At 43.6% G+C, this 27,806-nt stretch overlaps 1 protein-coding gene across 4 annotated transcripts in view; it reads left to right on the top strand.

Moving 5' to 3' along the window:
• STAB1 (stabilin 1) overlaps nt 1-27,806 on the top strand; it is a 60,942-nt gene that overhangs the window by 3,328 nt on the left and 29,808 nt on the right. For 2 of the 4 annotated variants that reach the window (XM_027640688.1, XM_027640687.1), the window contains exons 2-20: nt 4,558-4,693; nt 10,213-10,349; nt 11,795-11,910; nt 13,046-13,131; nt 14,177-14,246; nt 15,097-15,192; nt 15,647-15,763; nt 16,509-16,705; nt 16,900-17,033; nt 18,682-18,809; nt 19,703-19,794; nt 20,743-20,865; nt 22,397-22,543; nt 23,545-23,607; nt 23,818-23,931; nt 24,316-24,369; nt 25,174-25,254; nt 25,542-25,700; nt 26,567-26,629. In XM_027640688.1, coding sequence (XP_027496489.1) covers nt 4,558-4,693; nt 10,213-10,349; nt 11,795-11,910; nt 13,046-13,131; nt 14,177-14,246; nt 15,097-15,192; nt 15,647-15,763; nt 16,509-16,705; nt 16,900-17,033; nt 18,682-18,809; nt 19,703-19,794; nt 20,743-20,865; nt 22,397-22,543; nt 23,545-23,607; nt 23,818-23,931; nt 24,316-24,369; nt 25,174-25,254; nt 25,542-25,700; nt 26,567-26,629 — 2,113 coding nt within the window. Of the gene's footprint in view, nt 1-3,379; nt 3,477-4,376; nt 4,694-10,212; nt 10,350-11,794; nt 11,911-13,045; nt 13,132-14,176; nt 14,247-15,096; nt 15,193-15,646; nt 15,764-16,508; nt 16,706-16,899; nt 17,034-18,681; nt 18,810-19,702; nt 19,795-20,742; nt 20,866-22,396; nt 22,544-23,544; nt 23,608-23,817; nt 23,932-24,315; nt 24,370-25,173; nt 25,255-25,541; nt 25,701-26,566; nt 26,630-27,806 lie in introns of those variants that run through there. The other 2 variants (XM_027640690.1, XM_027640689.1) reach the window with 2 other exon arrangements.

Genomic DNA, 27,806 nt, shown 5'->3' with positions numbered 1-27,806 from the left:
CTCCCACCTTTGTCCTGCTGTCCCCAGGCAGACATTTAGTGCAACCCTTGGCAATCTGTTGGCTATACCTTTAGTCCAGCACACTACAGGCTCTTTCTATCCCCTATAGATAACATTGTGTGAAGGTTAAGCAGCACTTCCATGGGAAAACACTCTACTGTGGGGAATTTAGTATCTGACTCTCCCAGTACAGAGTGCTGCTTAGTAAATGGGAAAGGTGCAAAACTAAAACCAAGAGAAGGGAATATGTAGCTGCTTTCACTGCAGGAGAACATGTAAAGGAACTGAGAGTCAAGAGAAAGAAATAGGCCAGACTTACAGCATTTATGTACTGACACTGGTACTGCTGCCCTTTGAGGTTTTGGACTAACAGGATGTGAGCAGCCACAACGATTTCTTCCTTAATCACTCGACAACACTGTGCTCAGACAGCCCTACCTGTCTGCTTGGAATGGGACCATTGCATGTGTTTGTGTGTGTAAGAGAAAGATAAACAGACTTCTACTAGCTGTGCAGTCCTTCCAGTGGTTTTGCTTTTATCAGCAAACTTTAAAATTCCTCTTCCTTCCAACTTGCCAAGAGTTAAAAAAAAAAAAAAGAGTATTGTGTTCTCATCTCTTCAGCAGGACCCTAAGGTGTATATTGGATAAGTGTGGTTCAGCTGGCCCTCTTACTACACACAGGCACTTCTGGCTTGGCCTGTTGAATCCTTTGCTAGTGACTCTTCAGACTCACAGCCTTCTTACACACTGACAATTCAGAGCAAAGGGACTTAATGTTCTTTCCCAGAAGAGCGGAACAAGAGTCCCACTCTCTCCCTGGATGTAACCAAATGGTGAGCTCCCACAGAAGCTGTGTGACAAGGTGGGCTGGGTGGTAAATCACTTGCCTTGGCTCTATAGTTTCTGTAAAGATTGCTTAAACGAAAGATTTCAATAGCAGGAAATTGCCCAAGCTGGCCAGGGCTGCACAGGCTTCACAGAGCAGGGCTGGTGACCCAGCATTTTAAAATGCAGCATGTGATACAGGCAGGGAGGCTGGAAGGGTTTGTAGTTTTATCCTTTGCCTTTATCCAGGCTTTTTTGTTGTTGTTTTGTTTTGTTTTTTCTTCCTATTAAGGAGATTGAGTAATTTTAACCAGGAGCTTCTCAACTCTGAATGTCAATTCAGAGAAAAAATGCCAGGTCTTAGGTAAGTTACTTTAGAGCCCAACCTTTCATCAGTACATAAAGCAAAAAGACAGAGAGAAAAATCCTGAGCCCTGCTGCTTGCCAACAGTCTGCTGGTAACTGAGGAGACTCAACCCACAAAGTAAATTATTACTGTTTCGTTGAAGCAGTCAGTGTCAGGACCAGAATTTAAAGATGATGTTTCTGAGACTTACACTGCTAAACCAGCCACCTTCTGCCATGTGGGCAGGAGACACTTGACTGATAAATCAACCTCTGTGTTTTCCAAGACAAATAAAAGCCCACATGCTAAACCTCACAGATAAACACACTGGCAGACAGTTGAGAACTCCTACTGTGTGTTTTAAAATTGGATTTGCACAATCCTATTTCAATCAAACATTGACTAGGACGTGAATGAAACCCTTTTACCCTGCTTGCACAAGGCCATTTGTGGGCTCTGCCATCAGATCTTTACAAGTCTTGCCTATAAATTTTCCCTTTGATGAAGGTTTTTTTCCCTGGGTTTTCCTGTCTCACATATTCCTTTAATTGCTAGTGACATAGCAAGTCCCGTGGCTTTATTTTTAACACAATACTAGGTATTTCCTCTGTACATTTTGGATGGTTTAGAAAGAATCAGATGTTGAACTCTCTGACAGGTCTCAGGATCTTGCTTTGGGAGACTTGGGGGATTTGAAGTACTTTGTGCAGTTGCCTGTGTGTGTGAACTGGTCTCATAAAGAAAAGAGTGAGGGAACTGAGGTTTTATTTATTGACAGTTTTGAAGGGTGTTGGACAAAACAGTGGAATACAAACAATTGATCCAATGCATTTTGCCTCTAAGGCATAAAGTTTTTATTGATGTCATCCATGAGAAAATCCATTTATCTGCCTAGGAGGAATCCATCTATCAGAAAAGAGTGGGAGCAGTGTAAATGGAGCAGTAATTTGTGTTTGTTTGGCTCAGTTTTGCTCCCTGTGCTATTTCTATGCTGGTGTTTCCATTTTCAATGACACTACCAACTGAACTGCCACTGTGAGCACATTGGCATCTTTCCACTGTGCACTGAGCATTAGTAATGGCTCTTGGCCACCCATTAATTTGGAGGTGATTGGTGCTTCACCATCTTACTGATTCCCAGAATCATGAAGATCCAAGTTGTTGCAGATTTTGGTGTTCCAGATCCAGCAGCAGTGATCAGCAAAGTTTCCATTCTCTCACAGCAGCTCATATGCAATGGCTGAAACATGCTATTTATGCTGCTTGATCAGGAAAGCAGCTTCTGATTACAGATGACCTTTTGATTTTTCAGTTTATGCTCTGCTGCTGTACAGTGGCACTACTCAGTGTTTGCATTTTTAGCCTGTGTATTGCTGTTGTATTGCTTGCCTTTAATTGAGGTCAGGTCAGATAAGGAATTTGGCTGCAAACCTTTTGATGTTGCTGTGAATCTGATTTATTTAATTCAGACAGGAATTTCACCAAGCCTTTCTCTCCCTTCCCTTCCTAGTTCCCTTGTAGTAGGTCAGATATAGTGATGATAAGCAGCAATGAAAAGCTTTGGAATCAATCTTTGTGTGTCCTTTTTCCCCCTATACCATTTTCAGTGTTAAGCCATTTAGAAAACTGTTTGAAGATTCATTAAGGGAGCCAATGCATCTTCTTCAAGCCTGCCTCAGGGTAAGCTAGTTCCACCTTAAAATCTTATCAGCTATGTGTGGATGCTGGCAACTTAATCCCTGTGTCACACAGCCAGCTCTTGGAAAAACCATCAACAGGCATCACCATCCTTCCAGGCTGCCTGTTTTAGCTGTGGGTGCCCAGCAGGCAGCATGGAGCAGAAAAACAGCCTCATTCCTCTGTTTCCCTGGCCAGTCCAGGGCCATGATTGTAGGCAAAGAAAGCACTGTACAGCCTCCATGCTGATCATCCCCTCTACAAGTGTCCCCACTGTCCATTTGTGACTTTACCATCCCACCAGAACTGGGCTGAGCTATGATGCCTGTGCCTCAATTCAGAGATCTGCAGGTACCAGATGGTTTCCAGAGCTGTATCACCCCCTGACCTTGGCAGTGGCATCAGCTGGGCAGCAAAAGTCCCAGGGCTGCGTTATCCTGTAGCAGGACAAGGGACTGAGTCGTCCTATGGAGCTGTGGGCTGGTACTTCTCACATGGGTTGCAGTGGATGGTTGTGTGCCTTATCTGCTTCCTGTTAGTGCAGGATATATAACAGGGCTGGCTCTTCATCATGCTGACTCTCTCTGTAGGATGAAGGAAGAAGGAAAGCACAACTGACGGCACTAGTAAGTACAGTGGTCCTTACATGTCAGCATGTGTGTCTTTGTGTGCACGCAGGGGCAAAAAAATATTAATGTTCTCATTCTTTATGTAAGCACAAGAATAACTCCCTGTCCTGATTTCATTTAGGCATCTTCATGTACTATTAATGGCTTCAAAAGAGAAGGTCCCTCATTGCTCAGTAGGATTTGCTGCTAACAGAAGCGGTCCTTAGACTGCTCAGCATAGTGGGCTCTCTTGGCAGTGTAGGGAGACAAAGACCACGTAAAATCTGTTAATAAGCAGTTACTGGTTCTTTGTAATGTTCAAAAGGAGAATATAAATTGCAGACTGTACCTCAGGTTAGCATGTATTTCTTTTAATCCTGTCTTGGGACTTTCCTATTCTGAGTGCTGTGGAAGAGCTCCTTGGATTCATCAAGCTGTCAGCGGAGTGTTTGGGAGATGATATATTTTGCCATCGCTGCCATAGCACCTGCAAAATGTGATGCTTTTCTTGCTGAGAAAGTCAAATACTTTAAATAAATGTCAAAGCCTCCCCGAAGTGCTTGATTGATGGATACAATGTGCTTCGTTATTGATCTGCAGCTCAGCCCATCACTCATGTTGCTTTGCTCATGCAAACTTTGGGACAGGCAGTGGTCGGGTCTGCCTTCTCTTTGAGATGTTGTGGACATATTAACACCAGTGGTAAAAGGAAATTAACTTACCCTTCATGAATTCATGGTATTTAAGTTTGCCCATTGGATTTGCCTTCTGTTAAGCACACGGTTAACCTCTTTTCATTCCAATTAGTTGAAAACTAAGGATTTCCTTCCTTCTGTTTTGAACTGATATGTAAGAGGAAATCCGTAGATGTTCCTGTTTTGAGTAAACCTTTTACTAAGGAGTCCTGCTTGTGCATTTAAAAAAAGAGTAGAAAGAAAGAAAAAGGTTATGTTGACTCAGACATAACACTAGAAATAGCAGATCCATTTCTGAAGGCTTTGCAGCCAAAAAGCACAGTGCAAAAATGCTCTCTCCCTGTTTACTTTTAACCTCTGGTTTGTCTTGGATCTGATTCTTAGTAGGCGGTGTTATCTTACAGAAATTACAGCTGCTATCACCACCCCTTTTGTGTAAGGGGTCCTGCCTGTAAAAGGATGAAAATGCATCCTCCTGGGTTGCTGTTTTTCTTCTTAGCAGCATGCCTCACTCCCACAGCAGACTGCCAGAGTCAGAAGGTAAGTCTGCGAGTCTTTGTTTAAATGTTCACTGAACGGTTCTTCTTCGTATTTGGACGGTTGCACGTTGGGAAATAATCCCCCGCAAAACTCCTTTTTTCATTTACATTTACTTAGGTGCAGAATAACATCCATAAAAACTTTAGGGCTGTAAGGTATCTTCTTTGCTATGTGTGTAGACCAAACTGACGAACTAAAAGTAAAGTTGAAGGGAGCTGCTTGAGTTTTAGATCGGGTTAAATTTGTGTCTGTGTTTGGCATTGAACTCAAAAGAAGCAATATCAAAGGAATTTGCATTTTGCCTTCCTCTAGTTCAGTACGCAGGGTGGGAACTTAGTATCCATCAGGAGAGGTCCCTAAGTTTCCCAGGAGAAGTTGATTTGAAGAAAACTTTTACAATCATCTCGGCAATTTATTGCTTTGCAACAGGGTAAATACCTTTGTTTCAAGTATATTTCCCAACAGCTCCCCAGTAAGGATTGTGGAATACTTTCGATTCTGGATGTTATTTCAATTTTGTTGATTTTATTTCTATCCTTTCATCTCTGTTCTTGCATTTAGCAGCAGCATCCAGAGGAATGTGTGAAGCCTTTGTGGGTCTGTTCTGCTCCGGGGTGAGGCAGCCCAGTTCCTGGAGGCTGGAATTCACACTAATTCACCCCATATTGTCTTCTGCCATCTCCCTTCTTGTGTCCTGCTGTTGGAGGGGTGAACTGCCCTACAGAGTCAGAAGCTGTGGGTGGCATTTGGAAATTTTATTCCCTGGAGATCCAAGCTGTGTAAGGCTTGTCTTGTCTTGAATGACAAAATGGGGCCTTGTGGGGAGTGGACAGACCTGTGAGTCTTAAAGACTTAATTTAGAGAAAGCCAGAGCACTGGAAAGATGCTTCAGTGTCAGAACTTTGGTTGGAAACTTTTGTATAGAACCTTTCATAAAAGGATGACTACTGGGAAGACTTGTAGGATCATTAAGGTGACTTGAGCACAAACATGAAGTGTCTCTGCTGGTGGATCTTGTTTGCCTGGAGGTGTGGGTTCCAGTACAGTTGTGTTCAGAGCCATGATCTCACATCTTCAGCTGGTCTAAGTGGAAATTTAGGTCTCTCTACTTTGAGACACTGTGTTGATTTCTGTAATCACTGAGGTGTCTGGCTTGGCATGAAACAGTTACATTATCAGGCAGTGAGTACCCACTTACAGAGAAGTGAAATGTTTTGAGTCACCCCTGGAGCATTTTATTTAATCCAGGAAAAAGAACTCCCTTTTAGATTTTTTCCCCAAAAGGTTCCCTATTTTTGGTGAAAGAGAAGAAACATTTTAAAGGCTAAAATGGAAGGTAAGGAAGAGTAAGGGTCTAATGAAGCTTTCTCTGATAGTTTAGGATAGCAACAGAAGTGCTGTGATTTCACAAGAGGCCTCCATGGGCCTGCAGGGGCCATCAAGAGAGAAAAGAGGGATTCTGTGCTGCCTGTTTTTCAGTGATGTTACCTCAGGACTCTGATTTGATGGTTCAAATATGACAGTGAACCTACAGCCTAATTTGGATTTTTATACCTCTTGCTGTGGGCTGGGGGAGATGCAGCAGATGTGAGAACCATGAAAGTTTGTCTGCTGGGAGGAGGCCCATCCCAGGCCGTGCTGGAGGAGGAGTGGAGGCAGGTGGGAGATGAGGGAAGCGACCTCAGCATCCCTGAGCTTCCAGTGCTCTGCAGTGAGAAACACCCAGGGCAACAGTAGAACTTGTGTTATGTGATCTCTGTACTTGATTGTTCATCCTCATGCTGAAAAGTGTCTTCCTTGAACAAATGTGAAGAGTTTGTGTGTCCAGGAGCTGCTGCTCTGTTCAGCTAAAATGTTATTGAGAACTTCTTGGGGAGGTACACGACTGTAATGACTCGAGCATGTGTCTGCAGCTCTGTTTTGTAAAGGACAAGTGCACTGGAAACTTGGTGATTCATTAGATAATGACTATTTCCAGAACTGGCTCCCAGGATTGTTGGAGCTGAACACTGACGTCCAAATGTGTTTTTCTTTCTTCCTTGAGGTTTTTACCGTGCAGAAGGATTTGTGTTATGGTTTGAGAGGAAAAGACAAAGGATGAAAAAGAGGGGAATTACAAAGTACTTCCCAGCTTATTTGCTTGAGGTGGAATAAGAGAAACGAGCACTTGAGCAGTAAGGGACATCTGTTCAGAGAGGAGGGAAGGAAACACTGCAGCATCCAGAGGCTCCCCTGTGTCTCATCTGAGCATGGAGGGCAGTGGCTGCTGTTGCACAAACAAGTGTTTGAGTGCAGGGAGAGAGCACAGCCCAGCCTGGAAGACAGAGCTCAGTGTGGACAGAGGCACCACCCTGACTCTTAATTTCTTTCAGCTACAGTTGGATGTCTTCTGGTTTAAAAGCCTTCTTTAATTTTGGAGATGTTTGAGAGCATCAGTCTCCCTTTTCTGTTCCTTTGTGCCCAAAGTGTGATACAGCCCAGGCTCATCACCTGATCAGAACAGTGACTGTCACCAGGCAGCCCTGCTGCATCACAGGGGCAGACATTCCCTCCCGCTGCTTCCTTCCCAGCCTCTTCACACTTGGAAACAGCTGTCACAGATGAGCCCAAGGGAGAAATGCATCATTGTTTTCCATGAGGCTGTGCCCCAGGAGCCACCTCTGACTCAAACTTCTGCCTATCTTTCATCCTCTCCAAAATTTGAGTATCCAGACTGTTGCATTGATTCCCTCTTCTGCTTTCCTAAGCAGCAAAACTCTCCAGAAAATGACTGCTTCATCAGTTCTGTCACTCAAATAAGAAGGGAAATATTTTTTTTTTTAATTCTTTTCCACTCAGCTGTTCTCTTCCTCTTTCCTCCTGCATGTTGCTGCTGACACAAGCGTATTTCCTTAGAAAAAGGGGAAGGTCTTACTGGAAAGCTGCCTAAAACTTATGAAGTGTCCCAGTAGGGTAGGGGGGATTCCACAATACTGTCTTGTCTTAGAGGCCTGCAAGTAATTAAACATGCCAACAGGGAGGAGTGGCAGCCACCCACCTCTCCCACTGTCCTTCTCCATTTAGAAGTGGAGCCACATTGATGGAGGAAAGAGAAAGAAAATGGAATAATGTGTGAATAATGGTGTCTTCCTCCACCACTGTGACAGAGAACACAGGCCCAAATGTGTCCGATGCCTGAAAGTACAGATGAGATAGAAGGTTGGAGAATTTTAACTCAGTGCTTTGTGCTCCACTGTTTATGTGGTCTTTTTTGTGCAGACAGGGGGGCTCAGACCCCAGAGGAAGGTTTGTGGGGTAATTCTCACTCACGGGAAGGCATCCACAGCTGTGCTTCTTCCTAGGGCATCTTCCCATCCCTCTTTCCAAGGCATTGTCTCAGGGAAGGTTAAAGCTGGCACTTGATGAGACTAGAAACATGGAGATGTACTGTTCTGTGGGATCGGTGGGCCTGGCTTCAACCTGCTCCTTTCAAAGCCCAGCTTTAATCTGGAGTCCTAATTTATCCTTCAATCAGCTGGTTGCATAGACTTGTTCCCTACCCCATCAATGGCACAGCTGATCCTTGGAGACAGAGTACTCCAGAGGTGGCACCTCATTTATTCATCCATATCGTTTCTCTTCTCTGTGTTGCTCCATGAAAAATGGGAAGTTTCCTCTAACTGCTCTGTGTGCCAGTGGGATGGAAATGTAAGGAACAGCAAAGCTGTTTTCTGCTGGATAACATTAGTAAAGCTGGTGCTCACAGGACAGGGATGGGATCTGGTGGATCTCAGATTGGTTTTGAGCTGTTTGTAATGCAGGCGAGTCCTTGACATAACAGGTTCCTTGGGGATTCTGCTTTCAGGAGAAGTGGAGGCTACTGTATGGTAGGAAAGCCCTAGAAACACAACTAGAAGTTAATATCCATTGGGAAGGGCTACCACAGACACAGAAATAATTTTCTTCATGGCTACCACAGACACAAAAATAATTTTCTTCATTGGGCAGCATTCTTGCATGGATGGCTGCAGAAAGTGGATCCATAAACATGGGAAAAAGTTCAGCAACTCCAGTCAGAGGGAACATGGATATGAGTCATGAGACATTCAAGAGAAATGTCCCTGTGGACTTGGGACTTGAGGGTTATCTCTCAGGAGGTTTTCCTGACAGGGTCTGCTGGCTATCATCTGAGAGGGCCTTCCTGAGCTGTTGATAACTGATGGGAAGCCCTGGGCTTCCTCCCTTGCCTTGAGGCAAATGTATGCATTTGGGCTAAAGTTCAGAGGAAGCAAAGCTGAGATTGCTGATGGGAATCCAAAACAAGGAGTTCTGGGCACAGTTCTGCTGCATTAACAGCATTGTTCAGGATTGGCTTAAAAAAATCCCAGATCAAGGCCTCCTCCCAAAATTTGATCTAATGTTTTTATTTTAAAAAAGTACAGTGCCTGTAGAGGCAGAGCTGAGGTTGTGTGGGCTTTGTCCAGCCAATGACCTTTGGGGGCATACACAGCTCATGCCTCCCAGCTTTTCTCTGTCATCATCAGTGGCAAATACTGTCTTTTTTAAAAATTAGCAATAAGGTTTCCATGCAGTTGCTTGATTCCATGCAGGAGTTTAGAAATTCAAGGGAATGCTTTTAGAGTAAAATCACGAGTTTTAGTGACAGGTTGGCATATGGTGATGATCATTCACTGTGAGGCTGTACTTTTGTCATCTGCTCTGGTTGTGTTTCATTTGGAGAAGCAAGGTTGAACAGGGGTGCAGAAAAGCCCTGTGAGGAAACCAGAACCCCTAAAGTTATTCTGGTTGGGTGGAAGGGCTTGTGCTGATAAATCACCTGTCATGTGATTTATCCAAGTCTCCTACCTGATACTCCTGCCAATGTTTATGGAGTCCTTCTGGCCTAAGGTCAAAGCACCAAGGTGTTCAGAGAGGTACAGAGCACCTTTCGTTATCATCCACAGCCCTGCACCTTCTTGAAGACAATTGCCAAGAGAAATATTTATGTGAGCAGCTCCTGGCTCTGGGAAATAGACTGAACCAACTTATTCTGTTCTTCAGACCCCTGGAACAGCAATGAAACCACCAGTGAACTGGATCAAATCAATAGCATGGAAAAGAGAAATGCTGCATTGCCTTTTAATTCAGTGGCTTCTGGCGAGGGTTATTAATTCAGGGCTTGTCCTCACATACCACTGCCACGTGTTTGTAAAAGATGGGCTGGAATTAGCAGCGCAGAGTTATGATTCTTTTAGAAATGGTTAGAATTTTTGCTGTGGGGCGTAGGGAGAAGATAAGATAGCTGGGATGTGCCCTGCTGCCTTCTAACTGAGATCCAAGTGGATCCAAGCACGCAGCAGTGTGATGGTTTAGCCCCAGGCAGTGTGTGGTACCTCCCAGCAGCTGCACTGGCCACTACCCTCCCCAGTGGTATCTCAAGAATTGTGTGAATTGATAAAGATATTACAACTTGGCAAGGTAAGTGGCTGGGATAACAGTTTCGTTTGGGGCTTGTTTCCATCCTGGTTTCTCTTTTTCAGTTAAAATCCATGCGATGCAATGTCAAGACGATGTTTACCTTGAACACAGCGTGTACTGCTTGTGCTGCAGCACCTAAAATGTTGTGTCCAAGAGGCTGGTTAAAGACCACCCAAGGATTAGGGGTGAGAGACTGCAGGTAAGGCTTATTTCCTCACTTATTTCCTTACTGTGTCAAGCTTTTGGTGCAGCTCTGCTATGCAAGGAGTAGTGTGTGCCTTCAGGAGAACACACACATGGTTTTGAGCTGTAAAGGTCCAAGAAGTTTTGTTTTCAGATGCAGGAAAATGGGTTTATGGCCCCTATTATTGTTGCTTTTGTCTCCTTACTTTTTGCTGAGCATAAGGTTCTATATACACGGAACAAATTGCCTCTAACTTGCCCTAAACAGCCTGAGCTTGCTAATCCTGCTGTGGCAACTTAACAGAGGTCTGTCTACTGCAGAAGCCTAATTCAGACCCAGAATTCCTTGGTGGCTTATTAGGAAAATAATATAATGATAGTTCCCCTTGTATATCCTCCCAGCTTCCAGCAATAATCCTCTGAACTTTTTACCTTCCTAGTTCACTATGTGACAATTGCTTGTTCATGTGTTCCTTGCTCTTATTCTGTTGAGCTTGGCTGTGATAGGAAAAGGATGAAAGAAAACTGAATTTACTGGGAAGCTTTTGAAAAATGAAACTCTATAGATTATTGTTTGTGTATCTATTCATTAGTCAGTGTTAACTTTTAATATATAGCTCCATTGTCTTCTCTTTCTGTGATTCTCTATTCTGTCAAAATACTTTAAAAATAGTGGTGGCAGTTTTGCAGCCTGTAGCAGTTTTTGCACACACACAGGAGTCAGACTGAAGCCAAAGCAGCAATGCTATTGAGACAATTTCCAAGTTCCTTTTGGGAAGGATGTTGTGCCAAAAATAAAATGAAGTGTAAGAATAATGTGAGTGTATGCAGCTTTTCTGAGTGTTATCTGCTCTTGTGGTGGTTGTTGGACAGACCCAAGAATACGTGCAGAACAAGAGGCACTGCCACCAAGGACTCGCCCTGTGTGGAGAGGGGAGGGATGAAGGGTTGAAAGGAAAATGCTTCTTTGAGGGATTTAAGGGATTTGCACAAGATTGAATAGTGAATCTGTAAATAACACAGCTATTAAATCCAAATTTATGGCATCTCAATCTGGAATTTTTAGTAAAAAGCAGAAAGAGACAAGTCCTGCGAGGAGATTTTGTTCTTTCAAGGTTATTTTAGATGTGAAGTTGAATGTTGAGTCACTCTGGAGATCCTTCCTAACTTTGCATGTCTAACCATCTAGTATCCAAGATTTCCATCCTGATGCAAGGTCCTGTCTCATGCCCAGTCCCTGACAGATTTCTTGTAACCAATTTTTGAGGCTCAGATCAACGGGCATCCTTAGAGAAGACACAATCAGAGTGCAATCTCTTGTGTTCCTGCATGGCAGAGGGGATGAGGGCCCTTCCTTCCCCTCAGAGCTCAGGGCACCGCAGTGGGTCTGCTTAGAAACCCTCCAACAGGCCAGTTCTAAGTTTGTGTTGTAATCATGAATCTTGGATTGTTCTTTTTAAGATACTCTGTCAAGTTAGGAGAAAACACCCTTTCCCTGCCAGGGTGTCATCACATATGTAAGAAGGACATTGAGGAGAAAAAGTGCTGTCCGGGATTCTGGGGTACAGAGTGCTATGGTAAGTTTTTAATTTTTTACAACCATCTCTAACTGTTGAATAAGTCAAACCAGCTTTAATAGGAGGCATTAAATATACACAGAGGTGATTAATTTTCATTATTCCTTAAACACTCACAAGGTCTTCATTATCTCTCTAGGAAGTTCAGCACATAATCTCTTTGTTCCAGATGAGTTGAATCCTCTTGCATTTAACACATAACATAACCTCCTGCGGTGGAACTTCCTTTTGTCTCTTCTTTAAAAATAAACTTTTGGAAAGGGATGTTTTTGTTCCTCTTTAACAAAGTTTCCAAAGGAAGAGGAAGATCTTTCTGATGTCCCTCTAGTCTGCAGCGCGTGTGCCACGTGTGCTGCTGTGCAGTCTGGGGTTAGTCAGCCATTCAGCCACAGAAAATAACCATCCCAAAGCTCCCACTCAGGTTTATGCCAAGTAATGAGAATTTGTTTAGTCTCGTCTCAAAAATCCAAAAGCAAGAACTACTAAGCTGAACATTTTTTCATATGATTGACTGCTGGGATAGGGAAAGACACTCTCCAGTTATGCAGAAAATGGAAGATTTTTTTGAGTTCTTGAGCCTGTCCTCGCAAAAAAGCACTTTGAATAAGCAACTGGCTTTGTCAGAGAAATCACATGCCTAAAATGATCAGAAATAGTCCCCAGAATTTGGAGGTACCCCACTCCAAAGATCTGTGGACCATGTTTTTCTGGACACACTTACAGCTCTTCCTGAAGTCAGGGAAAGCTGGAAATGCTCAGTATCTTTGCAAAGCAGGCTCCTGTCTGCCCTGAGCTTCAGAATTCCCCTCAGATGTTTGAAATTGCCTCTCACTGATGCAAGCAGTGGCTCAACCTTAAGAAACGCTTTAGTGCCTTTGTTGAAATTTAGTTATTTATGGCCTGTTGGGACTTTTCCTTAGACTTTTAATAAAAGGCTTTTCTTAGCAGCCCAACTGCCTCTTGGTGCCATTCCAGGCCACACTCAGCAGCTCTGGGGCAGTGTTAGGTGTGCTGGATAACTTGCTGGTGAAGAGGCCATTTCCTTTGTACAACTGGAATACCTGGGGGAGGAGAAGATGGAAAAAGGTGGTGGTGGTTCAATCTAATCTTGCCTGGCCTGTCTCTTACCTGTCAGAGTGTCCAGGTGGCTCTGAAAATCCCTGCAATGGCCATGGGACGTGCTTGGACGGGATGCAGCAAAACGGGACCTGCATCTGCAAGGTCAGTGCCTGGTTTATGCTGAGAGTGATGTGCTTTTGTCAGAGGGGGTTGTACAGTGTCTGTGCACAGGTTCTGGATGAAGGCTGCCCTTCTACCTGAAAGGTCATTAGCAGCTTCTTCCATTCCAGCATCAGTGTCTGTGGTTTTCCTGGAGGATTGCTGTGGTCTGCAATAGCACTCTTGGTAAGGATATGGAGTTGGGAAGAATAGGAGGAAAGGAAAAAAGAATTGCATTAATGTAACCCCCTGATGAGTTCAAATAATCAGGATCTGTCTGTGGCTGCAAGAAGCCATGAAACAGTTGGCTCTTTATGAGGTGCACCTTTTCCAGATTTGGATGATATACTTCCCACATGGATCAGTCCTGCACCTTGGAAGGCAGTCTCCCTCTTTCAGGAAAAGCAGGAGGAACCATAAAGAGAATTTAGGACAGATTTTTTTTTCTCTTTCCAGACTTAATACAACAAAAGCACAAAAAATCCCTGCACATTTGAACTGTCTAGAGCAGTGTTTCTAAAATTTCTAGTTTCGTGGATCAATCCAGACTTGAAATTTTCTCTTATGAACTATATGTTTTTAAAGCATCCTTAATTAATAGCTGAAATCCTACCTCTTGGAAGGATTTGGGTTTGGATTTAACTCAAAGACACCTTATATCAATTAAAATATATGCTGAAGGACCTCAAGCCCTGTAAAATCAATGTCCCACTGGCATCAGTGAATTCCAGATTCGTTTTTCAGAGAGATATCAGAAGCCAGCTGGTACATTCCTGTCTGTCTGTAATCAAGACATCATTTCCTCAGTGCCCACCAGAATTTTGCTGGCATTTTCCATGCCCTCTGTGTGTCAGTTTACACTGGGGTCTCCTTTGCCATGGGGCTGGTTAGTGCTACTGGGGCACTGAACAAGTCAGTTTTCTTCACTGTGCTGCTTCAGACTGTCACTGAAAATCAAAAATTAGGAGGGATTTTGAACTATACCATTGTGTGGAACAATAGAGTGATACAGAAAAATAATACCTGGCACATTTTGGGGCCCTTCTAGGAGCAATACAGTGGGTTTGCCTGCCAGAACTGTCGAGATGAAAATCGTTTTGGCCCAGACTGTCAGTCAGGTAAGAACAAGTAATTCAAGTGAAACCTCCACAAAAATAACTGAAAGCAAGGAAGGAGGAGGGAGAGGTTGGGTGAGGAAGGGTGCTGGAGAGGAGGAGAGTGGCAGAGAGCTGGCAGTGTTCAATAGCAAGTGTCTGGGCATTTTGTCTTTGTGCCCTTCTCTGCTGTCCCATTAGAGAAATGATTCTCAGTCTTTCAATCAAATCAGTCCATTTTTTCTATTGCAAATCTCTCTCTCCCTCCCTTATCAGGACTATCCCAATTTCCTCTCTCTTTTTAGCCAGTTGTTACCTACATCCCTGAAACAATCCACACTCACTGCTCAGCTGTTTTTCAGACTCCTGTAACTGCCCCACTTGTCTCTCAGCTTCTTCCTTGTTGCCCTCCATAAAAAATCATTACACACAGTAATTTACTTTTCATGTCTGGTGTTTTGGAAAGTGACTTATGACCAGTGCAGCCTGGCTGTTAAAGGAGCCCTTTTTGTCCAGCTCCTGGTTCCTTGTGTCCACACAGGTGAGATAGGAGTGATCTTGTTGGTTGTGCTCATGTGTTGTGCACATGTGCCTGAAAAGCTGATCTAGATCTTGTATTCAGAGCTGCTCTTGCAGGGCAGTATCTTGTCTTCTTGAGCCCAGGACATGCAGTTTACCCTCTCAAAGCTCTGACTGCCATGGTCAACTTTTATAAGGAGCTACTTTTGCTGTGGATTATTGGTGGGAAATCAGGATGCCAAGTCCCAGGACAGCTGGCCTGGAGCCCTGTGTGTGCCTGGAGCCCTGTGTGTGCCTGGAGCCCTGTGCCCTGCCCGACAGCTGAAGGTCAGGTCTGTCTGGACTTCCCTTGCAGTGTGTGACTGTGTGCACGGGGAGTGCAACAGCGGCGCCGCTGGGAATGGGAGCTGCACGTGCTATGGAGGCTACACAGGCCCCAGGTGTGACCAAGGTAAATACATTGGGAGCTGCAGAGGGGCTCTTAAAGTAACCTGAGCTGTGGGCTTGGGGGCATGTGTCCCTGAAGGTGCAGGGGGGCAATGAATAGGTTGGAAATGTAGAGGGAAGAGGATCTGAGCTTTGGAAATCTATCCAGTCAGAGGGAAGAGCTGGGGTCTGCTCCCTACTTTGTGACAGTGGCTCAGATGTACCACCCCTTTATGCCTCTGTTCTCTGGAAACCAGCTAGAACCTTTCTTGTTCCTAAGCCTTGCAGGACCTGGCTACCTAGGCTGCCAGGGATTTAGAGCTGCCTGCACTGCTTATATCCTCTGGCTTTTGTGCCAGCTTGGGGGCCTCTGGAAACCACATTTGCCTTCATATTGAGGTGATTCTGTAAGATAAGTTACATCTTCTCTCAGGGTCCTACATGCTCAAAGGGAAACTCTCTTTGCCGTGTGATTGCAGAACTGTCCCTGTGCAAAGGCGTGACATGTGAGCCCAACAGCAAGTGTGTGGTGAGGGATGGGACTGCAGAGTGTGCCTGCAAGCTGGGCTACAGAAAGCTTGGGAGCACTTGCCAAGGTGAGAAACTTCTCAATGACCTTAAATGGTCCCCTGTTTGGAAAAAATCTTATTGCATTGGTATCTGCAAATGAGTTTGATCACGGTGAACACAAAGCCTACATCACTGAAGAGGTTTAAGAACCGGCTTTTTAGGAATCCCTTTAAGATTAAGGGCTGAGTTTTTGTCTCTCCCCTCACTTAGTCATGAAAGCAAGAAGTGAATTAGAGTTGCAGGTTCCCTCTAGCACTCACTTATAAGTATGTACTAAATAACTGTGACAGCAGGGTATTGGTGAGTCTGAATCAGTTTAAATAATAAGGTGTGTGATTGACAGAGTTCTTCACTGTCTTCAAATTTAAGTTTGTGAATTGGTTTTCTTAAAAGAGAGTCAATAAGATGCATTTGATGAAATAGCTATGGACAACTCTGTTTTCACTGGCTTTTTGCAGATTTTGGTGATCAAACTGCATTTTCATATATCCTCAGATATGATGGAAAATCAGAAGTAAATCCGAGCATCCTCTATCACTCACACTTCTGTTACTAAAGTAACTTGAAAAATGTGTCATCCAAATTCCTCAGATTTGAAAAACCCAAATCTCTGCTGTCTGAAATGATTTTATTTTCCTGTGAAATTTTAGAAGTTTAATAGTACAAATTCCTCCATTCTTTCCAGGCCTTTTGCATTCTGCTATGCTGCAGCAAGTGCTGTTTTGAAAACAGAAATTTGGTTATACTCACCTCTCCTCCCTTTAATTGCAGCTCAGGATCCTTGTTCTCCTTCTCCATGCTCCCCCTTTGCTGTATGTAAAGCTCTTGGATCACGAACATATCAGTGTACCTGCAAAGAAGGATATCAAGGAGATGGGAACATTTGCCAGCCCATAAACCCTTGTGTTGACAACAATGGAGGCTGCCCAGAAAACTCTACAATTTGTGTTTACAGACGTCCAGGAGAGGTAAGAACAACAACAAAGGTCTGAAAAATGGCCGGGTGAGAAGCTCTTCAAATGAACTGATGATTGGGTTGATCAGATCTGCTCTCCTCACCTTACACTTAGCAAAGGGAAACCAGGCAGCTCTTTTCTAGGGTAACTTAGTGGGTACAAGGTGATGAATGCAGCTCTGTGATCACTGTGTTGCCTTCCCTTAGGCAACTTGTGCTTGCAAGCCTGGGATGAGTAGGAGAACTCCTTCGTCCGAGTGTTCTGCATTTCCCAATGATTGCCGGCAGTATTTTTGCGACGTGACTTCCAAGTGTGAGATTAATTCTCAGGGGAATCCTAGGTAAGCCAGTTTAAAGACTGCAAATAAAGAAGCTTAGTCTGCAGCTAGAATGGAGACTGAGTTTGGATGAGCTGAATTTCGAAGAAACTGAGGGGGATCTCAGGAATATGGGCCACAGTTGCCTTTTGAGAAGAACCTGTTTGTAACAAACCCATTGAAAGAGAAGTTTTACATCTGTCATTGTAAATTTTGGCATGTGGGTCGCAAGATGCTTTAAATCTGGGGTAGCAGATGTGATGTGAACTGGAGAGGTAACCTCCCAGGTTAGTGGTAATAGTAGGTTATTATGAGTTAATAATCAATCATTAAAGGGGAAATATGTGACTTGTTTGCTCACGCTTCTGAGGGATAAGTCTTTGTCTCTTCTCCCACTCAGGTGTATAAGCAGGAAAAAAATTAGAGTTGCAGATGGACAGGGAAGGGAGAAATTGAGTGAAGGAACACCAGACCTCATTTAGTCCTTTGGAGCAAAACACCTAGAAGCTGATACTCCTTACATGGGAAATATTGCTGGATACAGGATCATTTTTGCATACCTGAGGATTTTGTGTGTTATCAAGAAAAGGTGGAGCTTGACTGAGACTGAAGAGGGAAAGAGCAAGCCCATCTCCCTGACCTTTCCTTCTCCAGTGCTGCTGAAACTATTATCATCCACCAGCTCCTCGTGTGCTCCAGGCCAGGACTGAAGCACAGTGACTTCCCTTTCTGAAGATCTGCAGGCACAGAGCAGGACACCGTGTTCAGCACAGTCCCTGCCTTATATATGTGTTCCCCAGCTGCTGGCACTCAGCCCTGTGAGGCTGGAGTGATGTCAGATCCCTCCCCTGTGTCCCATGTCTTTGCATGGCTGAAACAGAAAGAGCAGAGCCGATCTTGGACAAAGCCCAAACGGGAAAAAACACAGTTATCGGCCAGGGATCTTCAGGAGTCCCTGAGTAATGACTGTGGATCCGTGTGAAGCAGGATGGAGATTTTCACATGTAGATAAACTTTTCATGAAAAGTCATCAGCCTGCCTGGGCCCCTCATTGAGTTGAGATGAACTGTAGCTACCTGGTGTGCTTGAGCTGGCACTTCTCGCTGAAGCCAAGGGGTCACATAGGAGCTCTTTGCCAGATTGCCACTTAGCTTGTGATTTTTATGGTTTTTTATGCATTACCTCAGATTTTTGGATGTTGTAATGACTGGTACTGACTGAATATCAAGTTACAAAGGTGTTGATAAATATATTGGGGATATCTGTACCCTGAACCAACAGTCCTTATGTTGGTTTTATCAGAGAAAGCATCTTCATTCTTTTGGGATAGTCAAATTTGCTTGCTCTGCAGAAGTGTGCATCTTTTTCCCTGTCACTTAGTTTAGGCAGAAGTTACTCAACTCTTACCTACGTCCCTGGAAGTGTTCAAGGCCAGGCAGGATGAGGCTCCAAGCAACCTGTCCAATGGAAGGTGTCCCTGCCCATGGAAGGGGGGTTGGAACAAAATGATCTTTAAGATCCCTTCCAACCCAAACCATTCCATGATCCTATGATCTTAAAACTGGGATTTGTCTTTCAAACCTGAATACTGATATGTTGTTCTACTCACATTTGTTGAATGTGTTGCAAACTGGTTTATAATGGTTTGTTATGTTTCATTCTTGTCTCTTAGCTGTGTGTGTAAAGAAGGGGAGATTGGAGATGGGAGAAGCTGCTATAAAGATCTCTTGGGTGAAATAAATCAGCTCAATTTGCGAGGAAGGTTTGCTAGGAAATTTAACATCGCCAGGAAAATGTTTGGTAAATGTTTTTTGGTTTTGTTTGGGGTATGGAACAAATGTGGGGACGAGAGTGTGTCAGAAAGGGCTACTTTCAGCATAATAGATCTGTTTCACAATGTATGATCATGAGCTGCAAAATTAAACACATCACATCTCTGAACTTATCTTACCAGTTCTGGATTGGGAATTTGGGAAACTGTTCAGTATTATGTGTTTGACAGAATGAGAACCCTTTGGGTCATGTCAAAGCTTATTTATGTTAGATACCTTCTCCAACTTGTCCTCTGCCCGTCTTCTATCTCCACTGCCTTGGCAGGAGCACAGAGACAGGGCTAAAAGCTCAGCTTACCTTTTGAGAATACCCCTCCTCATATCAATGTTGCCAACACTCATTTTTTGCATATGTTTTCCATAATGATTTATGCTATGGGCAACCACATGAAGATCTCCAGGTTCCTGACTCCTGTGCAGTAGGACTTAATAACAACCTTTGTTGATTGAGTGACAACTGTGGATTCATAGCAGCTTCTCAAGAAGCAGTTAATGTTAAAAAATACTGATGAGACACAAAAATTAGTTGTTTCAAGGGGAAGACTGGGCCCAAGAATAAGGTAGTAAGCATGGAGGAACAAAATTATTATAAAAATTCTGCAAATTTCAGCAGTGATTCAAAGTGCACCAGAGTCACCAATCCTTCAGAAATCTTCTTGGCAAGAGCAAAAAACTCATAGCAACCAAGCTGGGCTGTGATAACAGTACTAAAGTCCCTCTGCTTCCTTGTAAACAAGTACTAGTTACTTGCACCAGGCTGATAATGTGTAGATTGACTTGTGCTGTTAATGAGAGGAATAATTATTGCTGTAGTTCAACCATACACCAAGTAATTACTTCACATTGCCCCTCTTTTTACAGCTTCTGGTTGCTCGACGTTGCTGACTAAATACGGGCCCTTCACAGTCTTTGTACCATCCCTTCTTCCCATTCATGATAGAATGGAATTTAATGTAAGTGTTCTTGGGTTTAGTGAATTTTTGCAGTCTTAGGGTTCTTTCCTGTCTGAGTTCTGCAGCCTGTAAAAACTGATTAACAAAAGAGAGGAACTTTTGCAGGCAATATTTATAGAAACTGTCTCTTGGGAAGAGTTTTCATTGTCTGGTTAAGTAGCAGTCTCACAGAGCATGTTACATCCCTTACATTATTTTAAAAATCTCTGTCTCTTTCTTCAGTACTGATGGAGTTTGTTTGGTTTTAATGTCAGGAAGTGTGAGTCTTTCTGACCATTCTTCATTTAGAGCTTGAACCTCCTGTGTATGACTATTCTCAAAACATTAGGTGGCTTTTCACTGCTTGAGGGTGGTGTCTTCAAAAGGGGCTGAGTATTGCACCGAAATATTGGATTTTGGACCTATGGCCAGAAATGGTAATTCTGAATTCATAGAAAATACATCAGTAAAGGCCCCTGAGTTATCTAGTCTACCTGTTCCCAGAAGGATCAGTTCCACCTAAATCAGTATTGACCAACGATTGTTTTACAAAAGCGTCAGTGATGGTAAGTCCAGAACAGAAAAGAAGAAACTAAATGCAAATTTAGCAGATTAGACCACCTGCATCATTCAGCATCAACACAGGTTATGTATGGAGAGCTTCAACAAATTTTGTAATGTGAACCACGCAAGGATAGTTCTCAAATTGTCCAAATCCAATAGGTTTCTGTCTGGAGGATTCCTCTAAAGTCACTTGCAGGTTAATCAGTGTTTGAATATGTACACAAACAGAAGAGAGAGTTTTGCCACAGTGCTACTCCAGTGATCCAAAATGAAGAGGGAAGTTCCATCTTGTACGCTAAGTATTCCTCTGTGTGTGTTAGCTGGGAGAAAGGTAATGTTATGGTAAACGAGGTTTCTGAAAGAACATGTCATTTATCTTTTTTCTGTGGGCTCTCTTCCCCAAAGGACACCACTGCTGAGCGGTTGTGCAGAATGCACATTGTTCCTGGTCTGCACTTAATAGAAGACATGATTAAAACCAAGACAATGTGGACCTTGTCAGGACACCAGCTGACGTTCACGAGCCAGGTAAAGCATCTCCTGAAGGCCTGGACCTCTGCTTTCACACAGGACAGACTGGAGCTTGAGCACTTCCCTAACCAGAAAACCTTTTCTGAGATCAGCCTGCCTGTGATCAGAACAAGCTCCTTTGTGGAGTCCAAAGTGAGAGGGTTTAAGACCAGACACCCAAAGCAACCACATTCTCTTTCTCACAGACAACAAATTAGCAAGAATTTGACTTGTGAATGGTCTTTCCATGGTCTGTGTGTGTATTCTGGAAAAGAGACCTTTTCCCTGCACCAGCCATTAGCAACTACAATATCCATGTGGCTGACACGAAAGAGGCAGCGAAGTCTCTTTTCAGAGTGAATGCTTCCTTGGGGTTTGTGTGCTTGGACACAACCACGTGCTGAATATTTTCTCTCTTCTAGTTTCTCTTTTCCTCTCTTTCTATTTTATTTTTCTTAGTCTGTCTATCAAAGAATTTTTCATCATCCTGTCTTGATATGAAAGGCTCTTTTTTTCTCTTTCCCAGTTGACTCATGTTTTTCAGTCTCCATAGATCTCTCTCCATCCTGCACCTTTCCTGCATGCCTGCTCACAGGTGGCCAAGGGAGAGAGCCCTATTTCCTCTCTGAGGATCCAGCCTTGGCCTTAAGGTCTGGGTCATAGTACATGTGCTCTGCATGCATTGAAAGGACAAAGCACTATTTGGAGTCAGGGAATCCAGGCTGAGCTTGTCAATGCTCCTTCTAAAATTCTTTCCTGTTGGTTTAATCAGAATTCTTTTGATCTGGGAAGTCTGCTCTCCCCTTCCTGTGTTTCAGCCAGAATCCTCAGTGATGTGAACTGAAGTTTAGGGCAGGGAGGAACAATTCAAAGAACTGCACATGCTGAAATGAAAAGCACAGGGAAGCTGTGCTTTCCTGAGCTGGGATAGTGGCTGCAGCACCAACACTTGGATGTTTAGTTCATAGGTTACCCTTGAACCCCTTCATACACCCAGATCCAGTACATGGCTGTGTACAAAGGGGAAGGACCAGATCTCTGCCTTGTACCTCAGCGAGCCTGATGCTTTGGCTTTGTTATGAAGACTCCTTGTTGGCATCATGATTGAATAACAGTTGCAATCAAAGCTGTAGTTCCAGGATTGCCTCCAAATTCTGTACCTTGCTGCCCAGGAGGCACCGTGCCTTTCTTGTACTACCTTCTTATACTTGGCAGCTCTTGATGGTCACAACACCCTTTTGTGATCCAGAGCTGGGATCAAGCATTGTTCACACTCAAGCTTAATTCAAGAGCTGATTGTCCCAGATGAGATTTTTTTTTTTTTTTTTGGTACTAAGACTTAAAAGTACCCTCAGGATCTAAACATTACCAAAACTCGAGGAGAATGGGATGTCTGTTTTACAACCAGGCCACCCCTTAAATTTACTTTTTCGAGAGTAACTCTGGTTGTGCCTTCACCTTGCTGACCTACAGGCAGAGAGCAGTGATTGATAGATCAGTCATGATAACACAGATGCACCACAAGAAAATAACCTTTATATTTATCCAGACATACATCAAATCATTTCGATATCAAGACCTGCCGGGGGAGCTGTACAATGTTCTGCACTCAAACCTGCCAGCAGCCAATGGCATCATGCATGTGGTTAACACCCTGAGGAAAAAAACCAGCACTGACAACCTCAGCAATCCACAGGTATTCATATTTCTTCTCTTTTATGGGACAGCAGAATAAACTCTTGAAAAAAGAACAATTTTCATCATTAACCTTCCAAATCAGTGAGGATTTTTTTAATGGGAAAAGGCTTTTTTTTTTTTAATTCAGCTCATGATAAGACCTGTTAGGCACTAGTAAAATACCTCTGAAAGTAGTTAATAGCACTGCATAAGTCAGATAAAGATCTTGCAATTATGCTTTTACAGTGCTTGGATAAGTAGAGAATTCTACTTCCATGAGTGAGATCACTCCCTTCATAACAAATAAACTCTTTTTAAATTGTATCTTAAATAATGTGTATCTTACAGGATAAACATTGAAAAACATTTTTCACATAAAAATCAAATTAATATTTTCTTTAATTGGTCTGTACTGCATTTTGAAATTATAATCAAGAAGTTGTCTTTCCCTCAAAAATATTTAAAATGAGGGCAAATAATGATTAGACTTTTGCATTCTGAGGTCATGTCTTCAGTTTAAGACACGGGGTGGGATTTTCAGGGTCAAGTTCTGCTAAATATTTTTCCCTGTTAGCTGGGAAATGGTTTTGTCATAGCTACTGCATTGTTAAGCCTGAGCATTTTTATATTGTTTCTACATGCAGAAAGCAGGATCTCTTGCCCCCTACCTCCTTGCAAAAAACTTACAGAGAATGACAAAATCTCTTGGAATTGGTAGAGTTTTGATAATAGTTTGCACTTACTTTACACCATTATAGTTAATCTGTAAAAACAGACTGTGTAATATTGTTACTTTCTGTGTTCAAAAAGCAGCTGGAGTGTTGAGTGGTGGTGGCTCTTCAGCTGAAGTGCCCTGAGAATGTTGTACCAATTGTTCTGGGTATTCATATGGGTTTGATCTCTTTGAGGATGAAGGTCTCCTGTAGCTCTTTACCTACAAACCACAAACTGGGCATTCCAGTGTGTGCTCAGACCTCATTCAGCCCCTGCCATGTTTTTACTCTCTGTGTCTTCTTGCAGAAAACCATTGGTGAGATCCTTGCTTTGATGGAGATCTTCAGTAGGTTTGAAACTATACTGGAGGTGAGTTTGTGTCTTGGGAGGTGTGGCACTGCTGCTGTACAAAGCCTGCTGCTGCCTCGGGAGGAATTTTGAATAACATTTAAACCCATCTCAGTAGTTTTCAATAGCTCTGCCTCTAGTGTGTTGCTGAGTGTTTCATCTCCCTTCCTGATGGACCCCCCTCACTAACCCTTGCTTGATCCATGATGAAATCTCTCACTGTTTCTGCAGAATTGTGGCCTGCCTGCAATCCTGGATGGACCAGGCCCTTTTACTGTATTTGTGCCCAGCAATGATGGTGTGGACAAGTTGAGAGATGGAAGGCTCATTTATCTTTTCACAGAGGTGAGAGCTCACAGCGCTGTAAGACATCCTGAGCTGACTGTGTTGCACTGGGCTGTGCTGGAATGACTTGTGCAGTGCATCTGGTCATCGCTGAAAATTCTTCTTCCTGGAGTCAGCTAAACCAAAAACTTCACAGTTTCTGTGCAGCTCTGGGAGAGAAGTGGATAGTGATGGAACCTGCAGTGTTAGCCAGGTTGTTTAAATCTGGTGCTTGGCTTTTCCTCACCCCGGCTTTGGTAGGGGAAAATGAAAGAATTTACTCACCAAGTGAATTCACTGCTATAGACATTGGCAATGTCAGTCACTGGTTAAAAGAAAATTTGCTTCCTCTTACTTCTGAGTGTTGAAGGGGTAACCAATCCTGACGTTGTCTTCTTTCCTTAGGGCATAAATAAGCTTCAGGAACTCGTGAGACATCACATCTACACTTCAGCAGCGGTAAGGCAGCAGCTCCCACTCCACAAAATTGGACTCCTTTAGACCAGCACATTATCAACTGTCTTGTTTGGCACAGAGGTCACACTATTGGTGACTTCAGCTGCTGCTTCTTGGACTTCCCCTGGAGGAGCAGAGATGTGATTCAGGATCTGATGAGGCAAAATGTTTACCATGAAAGTGGTTGCCAAAAGGGACAACTGTGCTCTCCATCAAGAAACTCTCAAGTTTTCTGGAGTGGTGGTGCTCCTTGGTTGGGTGGCCTTTACAATGAAAACATTGTAAAGATTTTGCTGCAGGACACAGAAATAGTTGTCTTGGTTCTCAGAACTTCTCTTTTCTCAAATCATTAAGTTTCTCAGTACAGAAGCTGCAGTTTACTCTTTTTTTCTACCTTTAGGCTTATTTATTCAGTCAAAATATGTTCTCTATTATGTTTCTGGCTGCACTTTCATTGTTTATTTGATATGTCCGGGAAAATCCCCTTATTAGTCTGACCCCACTTGCAGCTGTGTTAGTAAAAGACACAGTTAGACTTTACTTCAGCTGTTCTGGACTCTTACACAAAGAATGAAAACCAAGGCAGCTGCCACCAGCACTGCTGTGTTTCTGGTATTGCAAACAAGTCACACAAGGTCCTGGAAGTCCCTCTGACCCATTGTTGGTTTTTAAGGTATTTCATGAAATGTAGATGTTAAGTCCCCCTGAGAAGTTTTTCAAGTGGCAGGAACCATGGAAGGATTCTGTAAGGTGCACTGAAAAGATCCTGCTTTTTCCTGGTACCATCCCCTTGTGTTTTTATTTCAGGTGACAGTAGATAAACTGATGACGATGCCACAAATTGTTACTATGGCTAACCAGATACTTACCATCAACATCAGTGCAGATGTAAGTGTGAATCAAAACCCTTCTGGGCAAACCCTCCTGTGCTAGGAGAAAGTCTGGATGTGTTCTGAGCAAGTGATTTCAGCCCATCTCTGCTTCCTCCTCTGCTTAAAAAACTCGACTTAAAGGAGGTCATTGAATTAGTTTGCTTCTTATCATCCAATCTGTGACTCCACTAAGAGGCTTAACCATTTGTGTGGTTGCCCTTGATGTTGTGAGCCATCTGTTTCCTGCATTGCCTTTATGTAGTTGATGCTGCCTAACGGGCTAAAATTGTGTTTCTGCACCAGGGAAGAATTCTGATGGATGAATCAGGGATCCCCTTAAACATGCGAGACATTGTGGCATCAAATGGTATCATTCATACCTTGGATGGCATCTTCATCCCCCCCTCAATAATTCCCATTTTGCCTCACAGATGCAATGAAGAGCAACATAAAATTGTGACGGTAAGTCAGGTTGTCCCATTCTCACACTGGTGCTTGCTGTGGACCCCACACTCATCTGGAGGGACAAAAGCAGGCTGTGTATATTGCATTTGGGAAATGTATTCCCTCTGAGGGTTACCCTGATGTGAATTTTGGCACTATCAGCACCATCAGTGGTCCTTCTGCTCACACTTGGCACTGCTTTCCTGGTAATCAGCAAATGTTCCTTGTAGGTTGTTGTTCTTTCCATGCACCCATCCTACCTCTGATTCCTGAGTACATTTGCCTTTTCATAAGGCTTTCTTCATGCTGGACTTGCTGACTCAGCTGACAGTGCTTTGTTCCCACGTCTGTCCGCACTGGTGTCCTGTAGCCTGGACAGGAAGCAGACATTCAGTAGCAGAAGCTACAAATGCTGTGTGATACTATTACATGAATAGTTTCATATACCTCATTTGAGGTGCTTGCTCCCCAGTTTGGTCATGGGTAGGTTGCTGAAGAAAAAAGATGAGGCTCTGAACAGGCAAGGGGTTTGGAGAGACACAGTTAATCCCTAGGGGCCAGAGGTTTCACATAATTTCCTGATTCAGTGTATGGATGCCCAAAATGTTTTCCAACCTAGTGTCCAGTGGCTGACAGACTCCCAGGGTGGAGACAGGTCCCATCTTGCAGACATGTGCAAGCATCCCCTCGAGATAAAGGAGTAATTTTATTAAAGTAATAAATTTAACCCATTTCAGAGTGTGGAAACTCCCTCCTAGGAATGTTTCAGACACACATTGTGATGTTTTGGATATATACTGTGAGGGGTAACTCTGTAACATTCGTAGCATGTAGACTGGGTTTCTTTGAGAAGATTAATGTTTTGCCTCTTCTTTTCTTAACAGGGCTCTTGTGTGGATTGTGAGGCCCTCAACACCAGCATTTGCCCACCTGGCAGCACAGAAATGGTAAATATTTGTGATTGTTTTGGTAATTTCTTCTTTACATGATAACATACAGACACAATGATAGATAGTTTCTAACCCAAGCCACTTTCAAATAGGGAGCAGGAAAGGCAACTAGCAGAGGGGCTTGTTAGAGGGGACACACTCCCCATGTATCCATGCTCAGTGAGCCCAGTCTGTCACCTACTAACTGCTCTGTTGTCTTTCTTATTCTGAAGTCTGTTTGCTGAATCAATGCACAGCAAACAGAGAGAAACTCTGGGCTCAGTGAAATTGTAGACTTGCAGCTTTTAGCACTTTTGCTCTGCCTCAGGTAGAGCTTTCCTGCTCATGTGCAGAATCTGCCAACTTTTCCAGAGTCCCAGAACCAATCCTGATCCCACTGGTACCACCACTGCCTATATCACAGCCAGAGGGTTACAACAAGCTTTCTGCATAGCAGAGGGTGAGAAACAATTTGTACTTGGCCTGTGCTCCCTGTTGGTTCAGAGCTGAGCAGAACTAGCTTTCTTCTTTTTTTGTGAAAGCCAGAGAGGTGTTCACCACTGTTAACTGTTGGGTGTCCTCTGAGAGATCTGACTTTCAGGAGAACTTGTTGATGCACTCTCAGCATGAATGCCTGCAGTAGAGCTCTGCAAAATCACTACTTGCTCATTTTCCTTCCTGACTGAGGCAGGTGAAGCCTGGGGAATCATCTGGGGCCCAGTTCTGCCCATGTCTAATTCCATGACAGGTCACTCTTGTTCCAAAATCATTTGCAGCCCTTTCCCCCCTCTCTCTTATTGTCTCTGTCTCACTTCCGTCCCTCTTAGTCTCACCCTCACTTGTTTTTCCTCCCTCTCACACTCTCATTTTCTCTCTTACTCCCTCTCTGCCCCATTCTCCCTCCCTGCTGCCTTCTCCCCTCTTGTATCTCTTTCCTCCCCTCTTTCTTAAACTTTGTTTTCTCCTCCTGCCCTTTTGTCCCCCTTGTATCCTCTCCTCCCTTCCTTCCCCACTCTCCCTACCCTCTCCCCTTACTCTTACTCTGTCCCTTATCATAGATACTATTATTGTAACTAAAGGGCAGCACCTTGGCTCAGACTTGGGGACTGCTGGGAGCAAGAGGAGGCCACCGTGTGCCTTCACTCTTGCTGGTGCTGCCATAACTGTATCTTGTTCACATTGGCTCCTCGGTGAA

This window comes from Corapipo altera, unplaced genomic scaffold, assembly GCF_003945725.1.
Source record: "Corapipo altera isolate COAL_440 unplaced genomic scaffold, ASM394572v1 55, whole genome shotgun sequence".
NCBI classification, from domain to species: domain Eukaryota; kingdom Metazoa; phylum Chordata; class Aves; order Passeriformes; family Pipridae; genus Corapipo; species Corapipo altera.
Note: the sequence above shows the minus strand (reverse complement) of the source record. Positions and strands in the feature narration are given on the sequence as shown.